General features: G+C 45.2%; 1 protein-coding gene across 1 annotated transcript in view; it reads right to left on the bottom strand.

Annotated features, from left to right (window-relative positions):
* LOC136612123 (TRPM8 channel-associated factor homolog) overlaps positions 1 to 25,948 on the bottom strand; it is a 96,621-nt gene that overhangs the window by 55,166 nt on the left and 15,507 nt on the right. Inside the window, exons 2-8 of the mRNA XM_066592244.1 lie at positions 12,939 to 13,565; positions 10,672 to 11,624; positions 7,790 to 7,884; positions 7,449 to 7,662; positions 5,883 to 6,122; positions 3,482 to 3,816; positions 2,192 to 2,795 (exon numbers count right to left, since the gene is read on the bottom strand). Of these exons, the coding sequence (XP_066448341.1) occupies positions 2,544 to 2,795; positions 3,482 to 3,816; positions 5,883 to 6,122; positions 7,449 to 7,662; positions 7,790 to 7,884; positions 10,672 to 11,624; positions 12,939 to 13,555 (2,706 nt within the window). The 5' untranslated portion in view covers positions 13,556 to 13,565 and the 3' untranslated portion in view covers positions 2,192 to 2,543. The remainder of the gene's footprint in view (positions 1 to 2,191; positions 2,796 to 3,481; positions 3,817 to 5,882; positions 6,123 to 7,448; positions 7,663 to 7,789; positions 7,885 to 10,671; positions 11,625 to 12,938; positions 13,566 to 25,948) is intronic.

Raw genomic sequence — 25,948 nt, 5'->3', positions numbered from 1 at the left:
TGCTAGAAAATTCAGGTCATCCTCACTACCTTAGTTTGACTCAGACGCAATAACTGCATAAGCCTCTTATGCAGTAAATCTCTTGCGGGCCATACTATACATGTATACATTTTTTTAAAAAGCACAAGAAAAATTTTTTATTGTGTGGATGACCACAGGACACTGGGTAATAACTGGGATGAGGTGACAATGGGACGGGGTCAGGAGCAGGAAGTTTGGGTTTTCATGTCTTTTTTTTACACTGTCAAATATTCTGACATTACACTCACTGATGATTGGATGGGTGACTACAGGACAGGGATGGGAACACAGCAGGAACTTTTGCTTTTTGTTGTTTTTTTTTTTTTCACTGACGGATACACTGACACTACACTGACTAACCACACACTACACTGACTGACTGACGACAGGATGAGTGACTGCCAAATGGGAACACAGCAGGAAATGTCTTTTTTCTACACTGACGGATATGCTGACACTACACTGACTAACCACGGGATGGGTAACTTGGGTAACTACAGGATATGGAGAAGGGAATTCTTTTTTGTTTCTGTGTTCTTTGTTTTTACACTGACAGGAACAGACACTACACTAAATACACCGACTTAACTAACACTACACTGATCACACTTTACTAACTACACTAATATACTGATAGCTCACACTACACTAACACTACACTGATTACACTTTACTAACTACACTAATATACTAACAGCTCACACTACACTAACACTACACTGACACAATGATCACACTTTACTAACTACACTAATATACTAACAGCTCACACTACACTAACACTACACTGACACAATGATCACACTTTACTAACTACACTAATATACTAACAGCTCACACTGCACTAACACTACACTGACACAATTATCACACTTTACTAACGACACTAATATACTAACAGCTCACACTACACTAACACTACACTGACACAATGATCACACTTTACTAACTACACTAATATACTAACAGCTCACACTACACTAACACTACACTGACACAATGATCACACTTTACTAACTACACTAATATACTGACAGCTCACACCACACTAATACTACACTGACACACTGATCACACTTTACTAACCACATTAATATCCTGACAGCTCACACTACACAAACACTACACTGACACACCGATCACACTTTATTAACTTCACTAATATACTGAAACACTAACACTACACTGACACACTGATCACACTTTACTAACTACACTAATATACCAAAAGCTCACACTACACTAACACTACACCGACACACTGATCACACTTTACTAACTACATTAATATACTGATTACACTACACTATTTACACTAACACCACACCTACACTACACTAACGAGGATTGCTGTAATTTTTCTTTTTTTCACACAATGTTCGCTCAGATCTTTCTCTGCAACCACCAATAATTCACTGCAGTGGTTGCAGAGAGAGCTTGCACAGTAAACAGGGCTAACTTGGGATGCTGCCGTCTAAATGGTCAGTTAGTGCTGACTGACCAATCACAATAATCGCTGGGGCAGGACCGCTATGAACGGTCCCCCAGTGGCAAATAGTGATGGGGTGCTAACTAGAGATGAGCGAGTATACTCGCTAAGGCACATTACTCGAGCGAGTAGTGCCTTCGCCAAGTATCTCCCCGCTCGTCTCTAAAGATTCGGGGGCCAGCGGGGGTCGGGGAGCGGCGGGGGAGAGCGGGGAGGAACGGAGGGGAGATCTCTCTCTCCCTCTCTCCCCCCCTCGCTCCCCGCCGCAACTCACCTGTCACCCGCGCCGGCCCCCGAATCTTTAGAGACGAGCGGGGAGATACTCGGCTAAGGCACTACTCGCTCGAGTAATGTGCCTTAGCGAGTATACTCGCTCATCTCTAGTGCTAACTATGTTAGCCATCACGACAGTGTTGTCGCAATTGCCACTGTGGCAACATTTTAAATACAGGATGTAAGTTTACGTCCTGTTGTGCCAAGTAACATGCGTTCATGACATAAACTTACATCCTATGGTGTTAAGGGGTTAATTTTTATTTGTATATTACAAGGAAAAAAACTGCCAAAATTATAGAAAAAAAATAGTTTTCCATAAATATTAACTTAAAAAATACCCCATTTCTGACAGAACTGTCTCTTGTAATTGCTTCCTGACAGCCAGTCTTCTTTATTTTTAACCACCTTCCAAGAACCATAACTTGTTTCCCATTGGCCTAGTTATGGGAGGACTTGTGTTTTGCAGGGCGAGTTGTCTGTCTTTTTTAATGGCACAATTTAATGTACCATTTAATACAGTAGTTTCTACAGTGGTGATCTCTAAGGGGACCCATACTGATGAAAGCCAAATTACAATAAATTACAGCATGAAATGGGATGCATATCTCTACAGTGGTGGGAATAATCCACATTGATAGGAAGCATTGTGTATAATATAACAGCTGAACAGGACATCACATGCTAGTTGGGTTCCAGAATGAATATGAAAATAAGTGGCAGTGTTCAATTCATTTTCACATGTTCTGAGTTGTTAGGATTATTTTGAAATTACATGAGCTATCATAGGATTCTTATCCCACAGGGGCAATGTGGACAGTGTGTTGGTGGTTGCATCATCAATAGGCCATCCCCAAATCTTGAAGAATGGGGCCAGATTTTTATTGACTGCTTTAGAGAATGTCAATGCCCAAAGATTCATCTTAACATCGTTGTCCTTGCTGACATTTGTCATTTTTTGGTACTCGGAGAAAACTTGTTTAAATGGGTCCCATCCAAAGGCCTCCTGTAGCTGAAAAACCAGAAGAGTATAGAGTATGTTATTAGAATTACTACATAGTATTTAACTAAAACTGTACACACATATAGACCGCTATTCTTTATGAAAATAGAACAAAACTTTAAATTTTTTAAGTATTGTAATCTATACCAGTTGGCTAACAAAAATAGGTTACTTTAGGGTAAAATCTGGTAAGATATTTTGTTATAATATTGTCTCAGGCCTCTCTCACACAGGCATTCGGCAAAGTGCTACGATTTCAATAGCGATGCTTTGCCACGGCTTCACTTTCGGACGCGGATGACAGAGGAGTTTAGCATACCTCATCATGGACAAGGTGTGCTAAATGTCAAAAATAGAACAGACGCGTTCGAAAATCGTGGTGTTCAAAAGCGCCAAGACCGAGTGGCTGTCTTAGAGGCTCCATTGAAAACAATGGGAGCGTTATACCACGAATAGCGCAGCGCTAAAAGCGCAATGTTGGTCGTGGAAAAGAGCACCTGTGTGAGGGGGGCCTTACACACCAACAAATTTAAAAGCTACAGTTTACTGTCTAATTTGGTACATGTCTACAACTGTTTGTTTGCAATGAATGCAACACATGTATAATAGAGTCTTGGTATCGTATGTGATATACTATATGCTGCTCCAATTATTTTTACTATAATTATAAAAACAAGTCATTTTTATAAAAGTACCTGAAGATAAGTCTCAAGCGCTGTCCATACATTCCATTCTGCCAGTTTGGCTCCATTCTTCAAATACTCCTTGATTCTGCTTTCTCTTTCTTGTGGTCTGAGAGAAGAATGAGCTTTATCCCTTGAGATTCCCAGCACTGTTTCATTCGCGTATACTGACCACAGATTACAGGTGGCTTCTGTGGTGTGAGAAGGGAATTCCCAAACTTCTCTCTGCTGGTTGTGACCAAGTTCATGCATAAATCCCCACATACCTTTCTTTATCTTTTCAACATTTACTAAATCAGGTGCTGATTCCACATGACACATTATTGGGTATCCAGAATGCATCCATCCTGTAGTAAGAAATAAAAACATTATTCATTTCTTGAGCACTGAATTCAATTTATCCTGGACAAGCTAAAGGGGTATTCAAATGTGACACAGTCAACAAGATAAACATAATCAGTCACAATACTGGTGATCTAGCAGCTGGGACTTTGCCAGTGTGAAAAACAAGTAGATTCTGCTCATCCTATTCATTGGAGAAGTTGCCATGCATGAGTGCAGCTCTTCTGATAAAGTGGATGGAGTTACTATATTTTTCAGACTATAAGATGCACCCCAGATTGAGACAGCAGGAAAAAATATTTAATATTAACCCTTTGCAATTCAATTTTGGATTCAGAGTTTCCTAGGGGCTTTCTCTTTCTGCCATTTTACAATGGCGCCATCTGCTGGCTAGAGCCAGTACTGCAGTATATGACATGCCGGAGAGGCCCCCGACAACAGAGCGGCCAGTTATATACAATAAGAATACCCTGCCAGACGTCTTCTGACATCGGAGGTGTACAGGGTTAATTTAAATGTCTCTGAAAGTCTAACAAAGTGGAAGGTCTACCATCATTAAATTTGGTGTTCTAGTATAGAAAAAGGGGTTAATAGTTAACAATCAGCTGCTATTAAACCTACTGTGTCCATTCAAACAATGGTGTAGCACATAAGTTACCATTATACACATACGCTGCACTACTGCACACACATTGTACATGCACAGCTCTATAACATGCACACATAGCTCTGCAGCATAAACATCTCTGCTACATATACACATACAGCTGTGCTACATGCAAACACACATATACAGCTCTGTTCATACACACGCATAAACAGCTTGTCACATCTGACCAGGATTTACCAAAACCGGTCCCCTGAACAGTACCCGGGCTATGTTTACACAGTGAAACAAAGAACATAAACCACCACAGGTAACATGTGGAATAACAGATTGAGTGAATAACTTTCCCATTATGACTCAGAATAAAAGACTGTAGCTGCCTATAGCGGATGTCCCTTCCTGAAAATAACGCACCCGACCCACGTTCCTCGGCACTTACTCTCCCTACCAGAGACAGGCATAAACAACTAAGACTACAACTATCACCAGTAACCACAGTATTTAGCTTGAAATGAGCAGGTAAAAACAGGAGACCAAGATCCAGCTCTGATTCCAACAACCATCAGATGAAGACTGAGAATAATCAGCATAGGTTTACAGCCAAGACAAGAATAAAAGGCTTCCCTAATTTCTAGGCAGGTGCAACAGGTAGCAAAACCCTCCCGTAAACACTCGCACCAGTGCTAGAGAAAGTTGAGAGGAAAATCGAAAACATAAACTAGACTTCCGGGAATGAAAACCAATACCTGCTGCAACACAGCTTGGCTACATACACATACCTGTAGCTGGCATGCTATACACTGATTTTATTAACACTCAATCCCCACCTACAATTGTAGTAATACATTACCCCCTTTAGGGGATGAGTAGCTTCTTTTATCAGAATTTAGGCCTCTCTCATGAGAAAGGCTTATGGGAAGTGAATACAAGAATCTAACACATTCTAGTGTATAATATTGAACAAGTTAACCATTTAGCTGCTGCTATTTGCTAAAAAGGAAAATATACCTATATCTACCTATTTATTTATCGATAGATAGATAAATAGATAGGTAGATAGATAGATATAGCTATATATATGTGTGTGTGTGTGTGTTTGCATAAGCTGATGTGAGAAACATATGAAAGGATATATACAATAGAACATATATATTCTTACTATAACAGTCCCTCCCTTTGTTTCTTATAGAAGTCAGGTGCAGAGACCAGACAGGTACATACTCGAGTCCTAATTACAGGTGTTTACGTAGACTGATGTGAGAAACATATGAAAAGATATATACAATAAAATACATATATCCTTACTATAACACTGCTATAATAAAAAATAAATCTTCTATCCTTATAGCATTACCACAATTAAACTATTCTTTAAAATCTAGTTCAAAATTGCAAACTATTGGCAAAATCAAAATGTCACTCTAATGTCTATGAGAAGACTGTGACGGATTGTACTGTACTTACCAAGTGATAATTGCACATCAGTAACAAATCTTTCTGGACGTGAAAATTTTTTGGGAATTGAAGCAAGATCAGTTATTGCTTTCATCATCTTATCCCACATGGACATTAAAGCATCTGGATCTTCTAGTGAGCGGATCACATCGGAGGGGACAGTTAAAATAACGTTTTCTGTAATGAGCTCAGCCCAAGGAGATTGATAATTCCGTATTTTTTCCACCCAAGATGAATTGCTAGTCTTACCTTGAAAAAAAAGTAAGAATTTCTGAGAACTTTTTTTAGAACATCTGTGGGTTTCATTGTTTGGTGTGGAGAAAACTATTACTGTTTGAGGTACAACAATGAAACTTTTGTGTTATGCACTGTTAGCATAACTGGGGCATAATATGGGGCACTACCTGTCTGACACTATTGTTTCCAGGGGCTGCTGTCTGTGTGGCACTATTTTTGGGGAGCAACTAGAAGTATAACAACATTATAACTGAAGTATGGTATTTGGGGGCACCGTTTCACATATCAGATTCAGTAAAAGACAGAATTAGGGGTAGTAGTGGGATAGAGTTTGTGTAGATTCGTAAATAGTAGGGAGGGTACTGGGAAAGTGAGGAGTCAAGAAAGTCTTTTTTGCAAACTTTGCAGGTAAAAGTCGAGGCTAGAAGAAGTTATTATGGAAATCTCGGTCAGAAGGGAAAGATCAGAAAAGTCAACAACACCAGTGAGAACATCACCTGCGATCACTAGTGATAAAAGTATTGTAATTAGTTATATGATCTGCAGAGCACCTGTACAAAACTGGTACCTACCACCATATGATCCCTGTATGATGTGAATATTGTTTTTTTGTACTGTGAATTTTATTCAGTAACAGTATGGTGGTATTATTGAAGTGAGCTTGGTGTGGCAGTAATATTTGGGTGCTGTGTAGTTGTATAATATAAAATAATAAATATACAAATAATTTGGGCTCTGTGTAGTTGATAACATTGGTCTTTGTACAGTGTGTTTTTACTCAGTAACACTATGGTAAGATTATTTAGTCAGTATTTAGTGATAATGGTAGTGGTCATGGTGTGGCAGTATTATTTGGGCCTTGTATAGTTGTATTATTGATATCATTGCCCCTTGTATAGTGTGTTTTGCTCAGCAACAGTAGGATAGGCACATTTAACTACTCTGTAGTGGTAATGTTCGGTTCTGGTGTAGCGGCACAGCAGCAATGTTATGTGATAAGTACATGTATATATATGCCTTTTGGGGGGGAAAGGGCGCAACATATGTCTTGGGGCCCATGCACCTTATCTTTTAAGACCCTAGCGATGCCCCTGATTGAGTTGGCAATGCAAAAGTGCTAGATGGAATAAAAAAATATTATTTGTAAGATGAAGAACCCACTGTGTGGTGACTTGCCAACCGCACCACTCATGGGAGTTCATTGACATTACCTTTCCTGAAATACGGTAACGCAGACTACAAACTATAGAAAATCTAACTAAGACGCACTGTACTGCCATTCATTGTGTCTGTAAACTTTGGTACATTTTAGAGAATATTTTGGCATCCTATACTTACCCTTTATAAACATAGGAGCTAGCTCTGCTCCTTGCACTGAAATCTGAACATTGCCCAGTTGACTCTTAGCCTTGACAATAACATATAGCAGTCCACCCCAGACACAGGATATTGAAACCTTCTCATCATCAACATCCTTCTTGCGAATGACCACTGGGGCACGGCAAAACTTCTCTGCAGTACTAAGGTCATCTGAGTGACAGCCAACCTGGACCTGTAATAAATATAGGACTTTACTACTTCTCAAAAGTGACCATTTATAACACAAAACAGAGGTACATTGTAAGGATTTACAGTATGTGCTGTTATGTAACAGCATTAATAACATTCCTGGAGATTACCTGGAGACCTTTACCCACAGCTGAGGCTGGGAACACAAGTGTTGCTGTTTTCCGAGGAGGCAAATAGAGTCCAGTACTTCTCCAAGCATCAAAATCTGGGAACAGAACACTCATGTCATAATATGTCTTTTTGGGTCATGTCATATGCACTATGAAGGCTTAGGGCTCCTACCCACTAGCGTTTTTTTAACGCTGCGATATCACTGTGTTTTTTTTAAATGCAAATGTCAATGGGACATTTGCACAAACTTGCGATTTTTGTGCAATGTGATTTTAACATTAGAAAGTCCCATTAACATGTGCATAAAAAAATGCAGTGATATTGCAGTGTTAAAAAAACGCTAGTGGGTAGGAGCCCTTAAGCACACGGGCGCTTGCGCTAATACACTCGCCGCTACAGAGTGTTTTAGCACATGAACCCTGTTAATTTTTATTTCTACTGTTCAAACTCCACATTATTGCGCTCAAGTTTGAAAAAAAAAAAAGGGGGGGGGGGGATAGGTCTTGCCCTATGAGAAAGATAAGGCAAATCCTATCTTTTTTTGACGTGTAGTATTAACGCACGACATTCCCACTAGTCAAGCTGAAACCATTAAAATGAATGGTTACTAGAGATGAGCGAGCATACTCGTCCGAGCTTGATGCTCGTTCGAGTATTAGGGTGCTCGAGATGCTCGTTACGCGAGACGAGCACCACGCGGTACTCGTCTCGATTAAACGAGCACTGACCATTGAATTCAATGGATCCGGCAATACAGCCGGCTCCATTAAAAGCAATGGCCTGCTGGCGAGCGCGGGATGAATTGTCGGGAAGGGCTTAAATATATAAGCCCTTCCCTGCAATTCATCCAGAAATGTTTAAAAAAAATATATATATACTCACCTTGTCCCGGCAGAACGATGTTAGCCCATTGAATTCAATGGAGCCGGCAATACAGCTGGCTCCATTAAAAGCAATGGGCTGCCGGCGATCGCGGAATGAATTGTCGGGAAGGGGTTAAATATATAAGCCCTTCCCTGCGCTGAGCCAATCAGGGGGCAGGTCTGACTCACACCCCCTTCACACCCACTGCAGGCCGGCCGCGCTGAACTCCGGCTGCCGGGACCAGGTGAGTATATATATATATATTTTTTTTACACATTTCTGGATGAATTGCAGGGAAGGGCTTATATTTTTAAGCCCTTCCCAAAAATTCATCCAGCGCACGCCGGCAGCCCATTGCTTTCAATGGGCAAACATCGTTCTTCTTTGCCACAGCTGTTACAGCTGTGGCAGAGAAGAATGATTTGTCTTCTATATATTCTCAATGGGGTCAGCGCTGCTGCCGCCGGCCCCATTGAGCGCATATAGAGAAGAGAACAGGAATCGCAGATCGCAGATAGGTGCGATCTGCGATTTCTGTTCTATAATTTATCGGACGAGCGCATAAAAAGCGCTCATGTGTCCGATACCATTGCAAAGCAATGGTTTTAAAAAATCACCGGGAGCATGCGCATGCGCAAATCGGGCGAAGAAACGTCTGTCTGACTAAGGCCTTAGGCTTATTTCACACAGGTGAGTATGATATTGGGCCATGTTTCACGGCCCGATATCGCACTCACCGACATGTGAATTCCCTGCAGATGTGAGGCGTTTTTATGTCAAAACCACCTCACATAACTTTGGGGAAGACGAAGGATCGCAGAGTTTCTCCCATTGTTTAAAAGTCTATGCAACCTACATAGTACAAGATGCGTTTGATTTTTCTGCGAAATTGGGCAGTGTAATGCGCAATTACGTGGGTATCGGCTGTAAATTTCTGCACCGCCATAGACTCCTATGGTGCCTTTGGTGCGCAAATACATACTAAAATAGAGCATGCTGCAAATTTTTGAAAAAAATTGGTTCTATTCTCTGCCTTTGGTGCTCAAATACGCCCCTGTCAAACCGCCCTGCTGGTAGGTTTTGATGTTGATTTAACATGGATTTTGGTGGAGATATTCCGCTATGGAAAACTTGCACCAAATCTGCTATACATGAATGCACCCTAAGGGCTCAGTCACATGGGCGCATCGGCACCCATACACAGGTGCCAATGCGCCCGTGTGACTGAACCCTTACTGCAGGAAGAAGACGGCCGTACCTCAAGATGGACGTATCTCTACAGCGCTGAAGAAAGAACACATGACCGGCAATGAAGCCGGTCACATGCTCTTTCTCCCTGCGCTGCAGAGAGACATCCGTCTTGAGGTACGGCCGTCTTCCTCCTGCAGGAACACGGGCGCCGATGCGCCCATGTGACTGAGCCCTTAGTGTGGTCTCACATACAGGAGTTTGTGGCAGTTTTTGACGCAGATTTTTGCGTCAAAGCCAGAAGTGGATGCACCAGCAAGGAGAGATACAAGTCCATGCTTTTTATTTCTCATTCCTTATGAGTACATTGCAGTCTTTGGCTCAAACAAAAAACTGCTGAAAAAACTTGCATGTGTAAAACTACCCTAATTGTATTTATTTTCCCCCAGAAACATTGCTGACTGTGCTATATGGTGGCCACCATACTGGCCCGTTTGTTCAACCATACTGGCCATGTGCATGGAGCCTTAGGCCAATATAATAGGGATATAATATGGACACATTTATGCCTCCATCTTATGGTTACAAGTCTCAGTCTGAGTCCCAGTGGAGTCTGGTGACCCAAGCTAACAGTGTCATAATGATCTGTTAGTTCTGCTCATTAGACCAACAGCTGTATTACAACTGCAAAATTGCGCCCGAATTTAAACTCATATGAAATTGGCCTTAGTTCATGTGTGTCTTATATGTTTAGAAAATTTCTGTGGCTGAAATCTGTTCCATACATCTTAATTTGCTTTGTTTCTAAAATATAATATAAATACTCTACCAGGGTTTGTTGCATCAATCTCCACTGTGACAGGGGGCTCGCATGAAACACCATCACAATCTAGGTCTTGTAGTCTATCCACGCAGCTAACATCTTGGGCCAAACATATCATGAAAGCGTCTTTGGTGCAGCTTTTCACAGGACACTGTTTGCTGACATTGGGGATACTACAGCAATGTACCAACTGTACCAGTTCTTCCTGTAGAGATGAAATAAGAGGACTGGCTGGCAATTTCATGAAATTAGCGACATCTTGATTTAGCTTAAACTGCCAGTTGCTCAGAGGTGGGGTCAATTCTGCTCTAGTCTTCAAGTAATCTAAGAGTTGACAGACTGCTCTAGGAAAATGGTAAGTAGTAGCTTCTGCCTGAGGATCCAAAACCTGATAAATGCCCCGTGTAGCTTGTCTCTCCAAAATGCTGATTCCAAGCTTATTGAGGACCTTGTTTCCTGGATACTGGGAAACAACATCTGAATTAGAGTAAGACCAGTACCAGGCATGGCCGGCAATGAGGAGGCCCCCACCTTCTGCCACAAACTGCTGGATTTTTTCTGCCTCATCAGCAGAATAAGACATACAGCAGTAGACACTAAGCCCAGGAACTAAATTAGACACCACAGTCTGTAAGCCTTCAGTCTTTAGGACATTTGCAAAATTGGCCAGTGTTGGGACAACACCAATTTTTCCTTGTCTTCCCATGTCCAGCCATGAGATGGCATTGAGCAAGAAGGTTTTGAGCTCTGGTTTGCAAAGATTGCCTTCATGTGTCCCCACAACAACACGCCCTCTGCCATAATATGCCCCCCCAAAAAAGCACTGATTGGTGTTGGTCAGACCAATTGAGAAAGTCAGAGGTCCATGTAGAAGTAGTTCTGAGGGAAGATTTGGTCCACTTATGTCGAAATTGCTAACACCTTGCATTAGCTGTTTGAAATCTGCTGAAAAGTTCACTCTGTGTAAAGATAAGGAAATAAAAAAAAAATTAAAAATATTATTTCTATTGGATAAACTTATTAGGACATGCAAAGAATACTGAATGACCTACATTACTTTCTAGATGTGCAACGTGCGACAAGCGGGAAGAGGCCAGCACCTTATGAGCGGTTTCTAAGATATAGCTGAAGAGCCGTGTCACGGTGGCAATAAGTGCAGGACACTGTTTGTAAACTCACACACAGCTGAAGGTATACAACAGGATCTGGATGACTAATGCAATTAGGTGATACAGTGCCTGGATTAAAAGCGCTTGGTAGTGAAATAACACACATATGTAGGTAAATGACAGGCACACCATTTTTTTCAGACATGTGGTCATCTGCATTAATATTAAAGGGGTTGTCCCGCGGCAGCAAGTGGGGTTATACACTTCTGTATGGCCATATTAATGCACTTTGTAATATACATCGTGCATTAAATATGAGGCATACAGAAGTTATACACTTACCTCCTCCGGTGCTGGCGTCCCCGTCTCCATGGCGCCGACTAAAGCTGCCTTCTCCTTCCATTAGACGCGCTTGCGCTGTCCGGTCTTCTGCTTTGTTGAATGGGGCCGCTCAGGCGTGCTCGTGCCGGAGAGCTGGTCTGCGCTGCCAGCACCGGAGGAGGTAAGTGTATAACTTCTGTATGGCTCATATTTAATGCACGATGTATATTACAAAGTGCATTAATATGGCCATACAGAAGTGTATAACCCCACTTGCTTTCACGAGACAACCCCTTTAAGCACTAAAAATTGCATATAGAGCTATAGAGATTTCTGACAAGAAAATACTCCTTTCTTCAAACTAACAGTAAATTGCCCACCATGAAACACAATTCTTTAAGTTTTCTCTGGTACTCATAAAATTCTAGCTGCAGCCATTCCTTTCCCCTGCTTCTCGCTCTCCATCTCTCTCCACAGCGACTGATCTCATTACCTACTCACTCCATACTTCCCCTTGACTTCCATCTCCCAAGACTTATAATTTCTAACTGCGCAACACGAAATGAGCCAGAAACTCCTTCAATTTTCCTCACTCCGAGGTGGGGGGTCTTGTCACAGCTCAGCAGCTGCATAATTTCTGATGGGGAACTGCCTAAACAACCATAACTCTTTAGTTCCTATCCTGACTCCCTCTTATTATTAAATGAAGTCCAGCATAACTACCCTTTGTTAAGTGAATTAGTAGTTAGAACAGTTGCTCTTAACTTGCAGGTAAAGTACTTCTATTCTGTAGTGCCAGTCAATGTCACTACAGATTATTATAAATAGTGAAATAATACTTACTCTTTGTAGATGGGACACCATGGTATATTTTCAGTCACCTCATAATTCCCTCTTTCTGCAGGGTGACCAGTGAAATATATCCCAGCAGGAGATGTTATTTTGTTCCCTGGAAATTGGGACAGCACATTGTCTTGTCTGTGGCATTGCACCCAGGACCAGGCTTGAGCTCCAATGAGAAGACCTCCACCTTCCTTTACGAAGGAGACTATTTCCTGTGCCTGACTATCACTATATCCATCCATGCAGAGCACTCCTATATCTTTTTTCAGACCAGAGATCTTTTCAACCTTTTGACCTGAAGCAGAAAGAGTATGTTCCAAATGACCCAGATTGCCATTTACACCAATTACAACTTGTGAGGAAGGTTTCAGCCAAGATACAGCATTTATTAGGAAATCCATAAATTGTGGCGCGTTTAGAAATTCCTCGTGGCTCAGGACCACAATCCTACCCTTCCCATACTTAGAGGCAGCAATGAGGACATGTTTTCCGGGACTTGCCAGAACTGGAAAAGCCTCGTCACCAGTCAGAAGAAGTTTGCCAGGTATGCTGTCAATAGAGAAATCTAAACTACCGATACCACGGACCAGTGAGTTGTAATCTTCATTAACAGCCATTTTCTATGTTCTGTAAAACAAGATAAGCACATTTTGTCATTGCTCAAATTTGTAGTGTAGTTCAATCATCATAATATGCATACTTAACTATAAGACTGCCAAACAAGAGGCAGTAGCAGCCCGGATAAACCAAACTGATTTGTGATTGACTAGTAATTATGAGGAAATTATAGTACCGGTGTTTCTGGTGGCACATCACACTCATAGTAGCTTGATTACCACATAAGATAAACATAGCTTGGCTCCTCCCACAGCAGTGACATCACCACAAGTCCTTCAGTTTATCGGATCTCTGTGGTGGAGGTAGGTCAGTGTGTTCTGTCAGGACTGCTGAGTTGTGTAGGAAATTATAGTACTAGTGTTTCTGGTGGCGCAATGCGCCCCACAGCTCTGCTGCACGGTACATGCATTATGATCCCCACACATCACACACACAGCAGCTTGATTACCACACAAGACAAACACAGCTTGGCTCCTCCCACAGCAGTGACATCACCACAGGTCCTTCAGTCTACCGACTCTCTGTGGTGGAGATAAGTCAGTGTGTTCTGTCAGTACTGCTGAGTTGTGTCTAACATAATAGCGGTTCAGTTGTATTCTCATTTTGTTATTTTTGTCCTCCCCTTTCAAGAGCCCCAACTGTGTTGTTCTTCTGTGAGTCAGACTCGGTGTTTTATATATGTTGTAGGACCTTCAATGACATCACCAGGGGGCGGAGCATAAGAATCACACACACACATACATACTCACAGACAAGTGGTCATTAGTAGTTAGACTGTCAGAAGAATACAACATATTATATAGAAATGATAGAATCATGCGATGACAGGTTTAAAAGCTTGAGCCACCAAAAAGTAAAATCTGACCTACAAGAAACATTCCTTGCAGCTGATTCTAAATTAGTCATTCTATTCTGGATTAATATCTCTTGAAAACTTACAGGTGTTTTATCACAATGTACATTTACTACCTATCCACAGGCTAGATGAGAAATGTCTGATTGCTGGGGACCCACCACTCCCTAGATAGTGAATGGAGTATAAGGCCGAATGCTGGATTACCGCTCCATTTAAACTCATACTCACTAGAATCATGCAGTGAGAAGTAAAAGGAAGTTCAGGACTCCCATTGAAGTCATTGGTTGGAGACTCAGCAGTAGGCCCTCAGCAATCAAACATTTATCACGTATCCAGTAGAAACCTCAATGGTTGAATAAATTTTTTTTGTAATCAATCCCCCCATAATACATAAATAAAAGTTATTCAATATATAAAAAGTTATGCCCATTAGAATACAGAGCAGGAAAATGTATATTTTAAAATGCACTTAAGGCACCTGTGGCAATTATATTTACTTGAGACATAAATTAAAAATCTGCATTAAATTGTTAACATTTTCAGTTTTTCTTTTCTATTTTAATTTCTGTGTGTAGTTTGGGTGGTCATACATAGAGATAGACCCTATCTTGAGACAACGCTAAGCCTGCAGTTTGATATTAACTATTTGTGTGAGGTAACACATGTCACTGAAGTTTTAGTTCCACACATTGTGCACTTCTTTCATATAAGGACATCCTCAGATGTCAAAGTTACAGAATATTAATGAAAGTTGAAGCTAATTTCTCACTTACATTTCGGTGTCAGTCAGGTGTCAGACTCAGATGTCAGTCAGGTATCAAACATCTGACTTAGGGCAGCTTCACCCAAGTGTAATTTGCTGAGTTCCACCTGCATGACACAGTCATGCAACAAGTACTCAAATACATTGCCTACTTGCTGGGCGTCGCCAATCACCATGCACTATTTTAGCATGTATGTGCACGTAATACACGCCAAGATGGAGTATGCTGCAATCTTTATTGCGTAGGTATTTCATGCAATATGTATGAGCAGTAGAGATGAGCGAGCACCAAAATGCTCGGGTGCTCGTTGCTCGAGTCGAACTTTTCGTAATACTTGAGAGCTCATTTCGAGTAACAAACCCCATTGAAGTCAATAGGCGACTTGAGCATTTTTGTATGGGACCAATGCTCCGCATAGCTGATGACTTGTCAAACACCAGAAAACATCAGAAAGTCATGGAAACACCACAGAAACGGATAGGGAAGGGCAGGGGCAGCGTGCATGGCTGCATCTGAGGCTCCCAGGTCCCAATATTAAGCCAAAATGGGGGCAAGAGTCCGGCATCACCCCCCTAACAATTTATTTCGGACAAACCCTCATTAGCAAGGCACACCTTAGCTAAGCACCACACTACCTGCAACCAAGGACAATCACTGCCTGTGGGTGACACCGCTGCCTCTTCTCCTGGGTTACATGCTGGCATTGCTGTCCAACCCACCCGAACTATCCTGCGTCCACAGCGCACACAAAAGTTTCCCTGCGCAGCGTCCAGCTGCCCTCATGCAACATTCTCGCTTCATAGCCACACCACCCTCATGTCTATTTATAAACGCATACTGGATTAGGAGGAACCAGAGGCACACACTGCAAAGGGTTGGCAGGGGCAGGCAGCGACCTTCTTTGAAACTGTGGGTGATAGCCCACAATGCTGTTGAGCATGGATGATAAATTGACGTACAATCATCATTCCAATCCCGTGCCACCTCCGTGTGAGCGGGCCCTGGGTCACACTCGGTCCCAGCCTCCACCTTGTGTGACCCAAGGTGCCACGAGTTACATAGCAATGGGAAATCTATGTGTCCCCACACAATTTATTCTGTGTAGGTGTTAGATAGCTCAACAACGCAATGGAAAGTCTTTGAGTTCCTTGGGCTTGCCTATGCTGTCGGTGCACAAAGATGGTATTACACAAGAAAAAATCAGAGCGCCCAAGCATGGCAGAGTTTCACCCCGCCAAGGACCTCGGCCCACATTTCTACCCTAGTCAGTCAGTGTATTTGTGCCAGACAGGTAAAACAACGCAATGGGAAGTCTTTGTGCACTCACAGCATAGGCAAGCCCAAGGAACTCAAGCATGGTATTACACATGAGGAAATCAGAGTGCCCAAACATGGCAGAGTTTCACCCTGCTAAGGGCCTTGGCCCCCATTTCTGCCCTAGTCAGTCAGTGTGTTTGTGCCAGACAGGTAAAACACCGCAATGGGAAGTCTTTGTGCACCCACAGCATAGACGAACCCCTGGAACACAAGGAAAGTATTACACATAAAGAAATCACAGCGCCCAAACAAGGCAGTTTCACCCTGCTAAGGACCTCAACCTTGGCTCACACCCTCTGTAATCGTGGGCATAAAGCAGACTCGGATGCTAGTGCAGCTGTGAACATCTCATTAATGCAGCAATGCTCCTTTTGTTTGGCCCAAACCAGTGTCTCAGATAACTGTGGTAACACGAGAGAAAATATATGTTGCCCAGTGCTGATCCCCTGACCCCAAGCAGGAGGAGGAAGTGGCATAACAAGCCAAGAAACTATGACCGAGGTAGGACCCGCAATAGTCTGTGTGGGAAGTATGTGAGCGGGCCCAAGGTCAGGCTCGATCCCAGCCTCAACCTTGTGTGACCCAAGGTGCCGTGAGTTACATAGCAATGGGAAATCCATGTGTCCACACACTATTCATTCTGTGTAGGTGTCAGATAGCTGAACAACGCAATGGGAAAGCCATCTGCACTCTGCACCCAACCCAAGTCAGTCAGTGTATTTGTGCCAGACAGGTAAAACACCGCTATGGGAAGTCTTTGCGCACCCACAGCATAGGCAAGCCAAAGGAACCCAAGGAAAGTATTACACATAAAGAAATCACAGCGCCCAAACAAGACAGTTTCACCCTGCCAAGGACCTCAACCTCAGCTCACACCCTCAGTAATCGTGGGCATAAAGCGGACTCCGATGCTAGTACATCTGTGAATGTCTCATTAATGCAGTAACGTTCCTTTTGTTTGGCCCAAACCAGTGTCTCAGATAGCTGTGGTAACACGAGAGAAAATACATGTTGTCCAGTGCTGATCCCCTGACCCCAAGCAGGAGGAGGAGGTGGCATAACAAGGCCAATGAACCATGACCGAGGTAGGACCCTCAATAGTCTGTGTGGGAAGTATGTGAGCAGGCCAAGGGTCAGGCTCGATCCCAGCCTCCACCCTGTGTTACCCAAGGTGCCCTGAGTTACATAGCAATGGGAAATCCATGTGTCCCCACACAATTCATTCTGTGTAGGTGTCAGATAGCTCAACACCGCAAAAGGAAGTCTTTGCGTTCCTTGGGCTCGCCTATGTTGTCAGTGCACAAAGATGGTATTTCACAGGAAGAAATCAGAGTGCCCAAACATGGGAGAGTTTCACCGCACCAAGGACCTTGGCCTCGACCCACATTTCTGCCCTAGTCAGTCAGTGTATTTGTGTCATATAGGTAAAACACCGCAATGGGAAGTCTTTGTGCACCCACAGTATAGGCAGACCCTTGTAACATTCCTGTAGCAAAGGTATAGGCAGACCCCAGTAACATTTCTGTAGCAAAGGTATAGGCAGACCCCAGTAACATTTCTGTAGCAAAGGTATAGGCAGACCCCAGTAACATTTCTGTAGCAAAAGTATAGGCAGACCCCTATAACATTTCTGTAGCAGAAGTATAGGCAGACCCCTGTAATATTCCTGTAGCAAAGGTATGGGCAGACCCCAGTAACATTTCTGTAGCAGAAGTATAGGCAGACCCCTGTAACATTCCTGTAGTAAAAGTATAGGCGGACGACAGTAACATTTCTGTAGCAAAAGTATAGGCAGGCCCCTGTATCATTCCTGTAGTAAAAGTATAGGCGGACCCGAGTAACATTTCTGTAGCAAAAGTATAGGCAGACCCCTGTGACATTTCTGTAGCAGAAGTATAGGCAGACCCCTGTAACATTTCTGTAGCAGAAGTATAGGCAGACCTCTGTAACATTCCTGTAGTAAAAGTATAGGCGGACCCCAGTAACATTTCTGTAGCAAAAGTATAGGCAGACCCCTGTAACATTTCTGTAGCAGAAGTATAGGCAGACCCCTGTAACATTTCTGTAGCAGAAGTATAGGCAGACCCCTGTAACATTCCTGTAGTAAAAGTATAGGCAGACCCCAGTAACATTTCTGTAGCAGAAGTATAGGCAGACCCCTGTAACATTTCTGTAGCAGAAGTATAGGCAGACCCCTGTAACATTCCTGTAGTAAAAGTATAGGCAGACCCCAGTAACATTTCTGTAGCAGAAGTATAGGCAGACCCCTGTAACATTTCTGTAGCAGAAGTATAGGCAGACCCCTGTAACATTCCTGTAGTAAAAGTATAGGCGGACCCCAGTAACATTTCTGTAGCAAAGGTATAGGCAGACCCCTGTAACATTTCTGTAGCAGAAGTATAGGCAGACCCCTGTAACATTTCTGTAGCAGAAGTGTAGGCAGACCCCTGTAACATTTCTGTAGCAAGAGTATAGGCGAACCCCTGAAACATTGGTGTACCATGAGTGTAGGCGAAGGCCGGAAAAATTAGTTAGATAACAGTATAGGCGAGGGCCAGAAAAATTGGTGTACCAAGAGTACAAGTGTACCCCTGAAAAATTGCTCAACCGCGAGGGCAGGTGAAACCCATAAACACTTTTTAAAGATACAGCTCGCTGTTGCTTAATTTGTAACAGAGACTGGTGGCAGCCCTGTGAAAAAATTGTTTTCTGTTAAAGTATCAATACTTTTGAAACTTTGAAAAATTGTAAAAGAATTATAAGTAGAGCCTTTTGGGCCGCAGAAAAACTGGCAGTTCAGCATGATGACATGCTGTTTTAGGAGGAGGAGTAATAATATCCGAGAGTGATTGACAAAGCTAATTCCCCCTTTTTTTTCCGGTGATAGAGAATGCTTTTTTCTCCAGTTGCAGCAAAAAGAATCATTAGGTTCCGCCGGTGGAGAAGAGAAGTCTGGGGAAATCCAGCCTTTGTTTATCTTTATAAGTTTAAGCATGTCGGCACTGGCAGTTGACAGGCGGGTACGCTTATCCGTGATGATTCTCCCAGCTGCGTTAAACACCGTCTCTGTCAAGACACTAGCGGCAGGACAGGCCAGCACCTCCAGGGCGTACAGCGCAAGTTTGTGCCACGTGTCCAGCTTTGACACCCAATAGTTGTATGGAGCAGAGGCATCACGGAGGACGGTGGTACGATCGGCTATGTACTCTCTCACCATCTTTTTACAGTGCTCCCTCCGACTCAGCCTTGACTGGGCAGTGGTGACACAGTCTTGCTGGGGAGCCATAAAGCTGGCAAAGGTCTTGGAGAGTGTTCCCCTGCCTGTGCTGGACATGCTGCCTGATCCCCGCGCCTCCCTTGCTACTTGGCCCCTCGGAACTGCGCCTTCTGCCACTAGCGCTGTCAGATGGGAAGATTAGCATCACTTTTTCCACCAGGGCCCTGTGGTATTGCATCACTCTCATACCCCTTTCCTTTTCGGGAATGAGAGTGGAAAGGTTCTCCTTATACTGTGGGTCGAGAAGAGTGTACACCCAGTAATCCGTGTTTGTCAGAATGTGTCTAACGCGAGGGTCATGAGAAAGGCAGCCTAACATGAAGTAAGCCATGTGTGCCAGGGTACCAGTACGCAACACATCGCTGTCCTCACTAGGAAGATGACTTTCAGGATCCTCCTTTTCTACAGCCCATACACAATGAACAGATGAGAGGCAAGCAGCATGGGTACCCTCTGCAGTGTGGTGAGCTGTCCCTTCCCCCTCCTCCTCCTCCTCCTCCTCCTCCCCCTCCTCCAAAATGCGCTGAGATATGGACATGAGGGTGGTCTGGCTATCAAGCGACATACTGTCATCCCCCGTCTCCTGTTCAAACCACAAAGCGTCGGCCTTTATGCTTTGCAGCGAACTTCTCAGCAGGCTAAGCGGCGGGATGGTAACGCTAATGATTGCCGCATCGCCGCTCACCATCTGGGTAGACTCCTCAAAGTTTCCGAGGACCTGGCAGATATCTGCCATTCATGCACACTCCTCAGTAAAGAATTGCAGAGGCTGACTACAACTGCGCCGCCCATGTTGCAGCTGGTATTCCACTATTGCTCTACGCTGCTCGTACAGCCTGGCCAACATGTGCAGCATAGAATTCCAGCATGTGGGCACATTGCACAGCAGCCGGTGCTCTGGCAGCTGAAACCGATGTTGCAGGGTCCTCAGGGTGGCAGCGTCCGAGGTAGACTTGCGGAAATGTGCGCAGATGCGGCGCACCTTGCCGAGCAGGTCTGCCAAGTGCGGGTAGTTTTTCAGAAACTGCTGAACCACCAGATTGAAGACGTGGGCCAGGCATGGCACGTGTGTGAGGCTGCTGATGTTACCATGCAGGGCGGCGCAGGGTCCCGTGGTCAGCACGTGCCGCCCCGGCGTCGGCTCCGGCGTCCTGGAGCCCTGACGTCGGGGCTCTCCCGGCGATGTGGAGCGGCTGGTGTGCGGCAGCGTGGGCGTGTCCGCCCGTAGGGCACCGCCCGCACTCCTCCACCTCTCTTGTGCAGTAATGGGGGAGCTAGCTCCTCCCACTCTCTGCCCCTGGGCGGAGTCTTTCGTTTATAAGGCTGGCAGTGACCTGAGCTCACTGCCAGTTATTGGTTCTGCTTGCATCTAGTCAGCCATTTTCAGTCAGTACTAGTTGCTAGTCAGTCTCCTTTCAGCTTCCATCTCCAGCCTTGCTTTGCTTTGTAAGTCCGGTTGGTCTTTTCCATCTGCCTCTCTGTCGGCACTCTGTCCCCCCATCAGTTAGTTTCTTCTTGTCAGTCGCCAGGTCCCTAGCCAGCGCAGGGACCACCGTCCAGTTGTCCGCCTGGGGTTAGCCAGGGCCGAGGCAAGTAGGCAGGCACAGTGGGGTGCGGGAAGTTCAGGGCACCCCACCGGGCGCTCGGGGGGTCAGAGTGCCGTAACAGCCGAGCTGCAGAGCTGCCACCAGGTTACGGCCGTTGTCACACACGACCATTCCCGGATGGAGGCTCAGCAGCGAAAGCCAGAGGTCGGTCTGCTCTGTCAGACCCTGCAACAGCTCGGGGGCGGTGTGCCTCTTGTCACCTAAGCTGATTAGTTTCAGCACGGCTTGCTGATGCTTGCCCACAGCAGTGCTGCCACGCCGCACGATACCGACTGCTGGCGATGTGCTCACACTTCTTAATTGAGAGGTGGCGGAGGAGGAGGAGGGGGAGGGTCTGGAGGGGGTGGCATAGAACGCTGCAGATACCAGCAACGAGGTAGGACCTGCTATTCTGGGTGTGGGTAGGACGTGAGTGGTCCCAGGCTCTGACTCGGTCCCAGCCTCCACCAAATTCACCCAATGTGCCGTCAGGGAGATATAGTGGCCCTGCCCGCCAGTACTTGTCCACGTGTCCGTGGTTAAGTGGACCTTCCCAGTAACCGCGTTGGTCAGGGCACGATTTATGTTGTGGGAGACGTGCTGGTGTAGGGCTGGGACAGCACACCGGGAAAAATAGTGGCGACTGGGGGATGAGTAGCGCGGGACCGCCGCCACCATCATGTTTTTGAAAGCCTCCGTTTCCACAAGCCTGTATGGCAGCATCTCCAGGCTGATTAATTTGGCAATGTGCACGGGTGGCGGCGTATTTGCGCTTTCGCTCCAACGCTTGTGTTAGCGACAGCTGAACGCTGCGCTGAGAGACATTGCTGGATGGAGTGGAGGACTGTGGAGGTGAGGGTGTGGGTGTAGGCCGGGAGGCGCTCGTGCCTGTGTCCTGGGAGGGGGATTGGATCTGTGTGGCAGGTTGGGGCATAGCGGAAGAGGCAGTGGTGTGACCCGGAGGCGGTGAATGGCCTTCGTCCCACCTTGTGGGGTGCTTGGCCATCATATGCCTGCGCATGCTGGTGGTGGTGAGGCTGGTAGTGGTGGCTTCCCGGCTGATCTTAGTGCGACACAGGTTGCACACCACTGTTCGTCGGTTGTCTGCGCTCTCACTAAAAAACATCCACACCTTTGAACACTTAGCCCTCTGCATGGAGGCTTGCCGCGAGGTGGTGCTTTGGGAAACAGTTGGGGGATTCTTTGCTCTGGCCCTGCCTCTCCCCCTGGCCACCCCACTGCCACTTCCAACCTGTCCTGCTGCTGCACTTGCCTCCCCCTCTGAAGCCCTGTCCTAGGTAGGCTTAGCAAACCAGGCGGGGTCAGTCACCTCATCGTCCAACTGCTCTTCCTCCGAATCCTCTGTACGCTCCTCCCTCGGACTTACTGCCCTTACTACTACCTCACTGACAGACAACTGTGTCTTATCATCATCCTCACCCACAAAAAGCTCTTGAGACAGTTGCCGGAAGTCCCCAGCCTCATCACCCGGACTCCGGGAACTTTCCAAAGGTTGGGCATCGGTCACGACAAACTCCTCAGGTGAGAGAGGTACCATTTTTCGCACTCATGGCAGGGACCCGAAAACAATCCCTGGGAGTCTGCCTGCTCAGAATATGTCATTTTCATGGAGTGAGGAGGCTGGGAGGAAGGAGGAGCAGCAGCCAAAGGATTCAGAGTCTCAGTCCCTAGGCCGGGAGTAGTGGACTGCGTAGAAGACTGGGTGGTCGATACATTGCTGGACGCATTTTCTGCCATCCACAACAAGACCTGCTCACACTGCTCTGTTTGTAATAAAGGTCTACCACGCGGATCCATAAACTGTGATATGAAGCTGGGGACCCCAGAAACTTGCCTCTCTCCTAATCCCGCAGCAGCCAGCTGTGATTCACCACGACCAGGAACTCGGCCTGTGCCCACACCCTCACTTGGACATCCACGTCCGTGTCCACGTCCTCGACCCTTACCCCTACTCCTCATCATGGCGGATTAAGAATAGAGCAGGGCCCAAATAAATTACCCCACTGTACAGCACTGACAACTGTGGCTTAATTCACCGCATACAGAGACTTGTAGATAGCGGAGGCTCTATGCTGTGACTTGAAAAAAGTAACCCGCTGTCTTGCGCTGATACCTAGGGGTAATTTACCGCTCGCAGAGACTTGTAAATTATAGAGGCTGTGTGGAGTGGGAGAAGAGTGTAAAGCCAGTGGATAGTGCTGGTAACTGCGGCTATGTCAACCCCACCAAGGAAAGGGTATTGTGAGACGCTCTGCACAGCGGCAGAGCTGAAATACTTTGCAGTGGCCCAGAAAGTATTACAATACTGTTTAGCGGTAAGACCTCTGTCTAATGCACTGCAGACACAGAACGGTATAAATAAAGTAGTTTGCAGTAGGCTAGGAAATATTTGAGTACATTTTTACGGTGAGAGCTGGTTGTACGGCACAGCAGCCTGAGAACGCTATTACTGACAGGCTGGGAACAGGCCAAGATGCGTAATACAAAAATGGATGCACTACAACTCCCAGCAAGCCACAAGTATAATGCACACGGTCAGATGTAGCCCTAAGAAGGACCGTTGGGGTTCTTGAAGACAGGATCCTACCCTAACACGTTCCCTATATCAGCAGCAGCTCTTTCCCTAAACTCTGCATAATACACTGCAGACTGAGAACGCTATAGATGAAATGGCCTGTACAGCCCGAGATGAAAAAAAAAAATGGTGCACTACTGCTCCCAGCCAGCCACAACAGTAATGCACACGGTCAGATGTAGCCCTAAGAAGGACCATTGGGGTTCTTGAAGACTGGATCCTACTCTAACACTTTCCCTATATCAGCAGCATCACAATCCCTAACCACTGCCAGCATGCGTCTGAGGCGAGCCGCGGGCGGGACCAGTTGAAGTACTCGGTGGTCACCTGATCTCGCCAGCCACTTCCTGCTGTAGGGTGGGATAGGGCTGGCATGTCACAGCAGGAAGTGGTAATAATGCCTTCCCCGCATGTCTATTGGCTAGAAAATGCCGCTAAACATGCGGGGAAGGAAATGCAATTGACTCGACTACCGCGTGGTATTTATCTCGAGTATCCTAATGCTCGAACGAGCATCAAGTTTGGACGAGTGGGCTTGCTTATCTCTAATGAGCAGTAACATGGGAGCCCAGAGCTCATTAATATAGCATATTATGTGCGCAAAACCTGACCGGGTAATAAGCCATGACTGTACGTTCGTGTGAAGGAACCCTAAGACACCTCACTGAGAGAGAGAGGATTCAAAAAGACAAGCTTGAACATTGGACAGCAACTCACAGAATGGTATTTAACAGGGAGAAATGCAAAGTCCTATATCTGGGCAAGAAAAATGACAAAGCACATACAGAATGGGAGGAATTGAGCTAAGCAGCAGCACATGTAAAAAAGACTTGGGTATACTAATAGATCACAGACTGAACATGAGTCAACAGTGTGATGCAACAGCAAAAAAGGCAAACACAATTCTGGTATGTATTAAGAGAAGCATAGAGTCTAGATCATGTGAGGTAATTATCCTCCTCTACTCTTTGGCCAGACCTCATCTGGAACACTGCTTCTAGTTCTGGGCATCTCAATTTAAAAAAGACATAGACAAATTGGAGCAAGTTCAGAGAAGAGTTACCAAGATGGTGAGCGGTCTGCAAATCATGTCCTATGAGGAACGGTTAAAGGATCTGGGAATGTTTAGATTGCAAAAAAGAAGGCTGAGAGGAGACTTAAAGGGGTTGTCCCGCTCCGAAACGGGTTTTTTTTTTTTCAATAGTTCCCCCGTTCGGCGCGAGACAAACCCGATGCAGGGGTTTAAAAAAAAACAACGGATAGTACTTACCCGAATCCCCGCGCTCCGGTGACTTCTTACTTACCTTGTAAAGATGGCCGCCGGGATCTTCACCCTCGGTGGACCGCAGGTCTTCTGTGCGGTCCATTGCCGATTCCAGCCTCCTGATTGGCTGGAATCGGCACACGTGTTGGGGCGGAGCTACGAGGAGCCGCTCTCCGGCACGAGCGGCCCCATTCAGAAGGGAGAAGACCGGACTGCGCAAGCGCGTCTAATCGGGCGATTAGACGCTGAAGATTAGACGGCACCATGGAGACGGGGACGCCAGCAACGGAACAGGTAAGTGAATAACTTCTGTATGGCTCATATTTAATGCACAATGTACATTACAAAGTGCATTAATATGGCCATACAGAAGTGCTGAACCCCACTTTGTTTCGCGGGACAACCCCTTTAATAGCCGTCTGCAAATATCTGAAGGGCTGTCACAGTGCATAGGGGTCAGCCCTAGGTCAGCCCTATTCTCATTTGCACAAGGAAAGACTAGAAGCAATGGGATGAAACTCAAAGGGAGGAGACACAAATTAGATATTAGAAAAAACTTTCTGATAGTGAGGGGGATCAATGAGTTGAACAGGTTACCATGGGAGGTGGTGAGTTCTCCTTCAATGGAAGTGTTCAAACAAAGGCTGAACAGACATCTGTCTGGGATGATTTAGTGAATGCTGTATTGAGCAGGGGGACACTGGATGTCCCTTTCAATTCTACAGTTCTATG

Source organism: Eleutherodactylus coqui, chromosome 2, assembly GCF_035609145.1.
Source record: "Eleutherodactylus coqui strain aEleCoq1 chromosome 2, aEleCoq1.hap1, whole genome shotgun sequence".
Taxonomy (NCBI): Eukaryota; Metazoa; Chordata; class Amphibia; order Anura; family Eleutherodactylidae; genus Eleutherodactylus; species Eleutherodactylus coqui.
The sequence above is the reverse complement of the archived record's forward strand: the minus strand, read 5'-3'. Positions and strand labels throughout refer to the sequence as shown.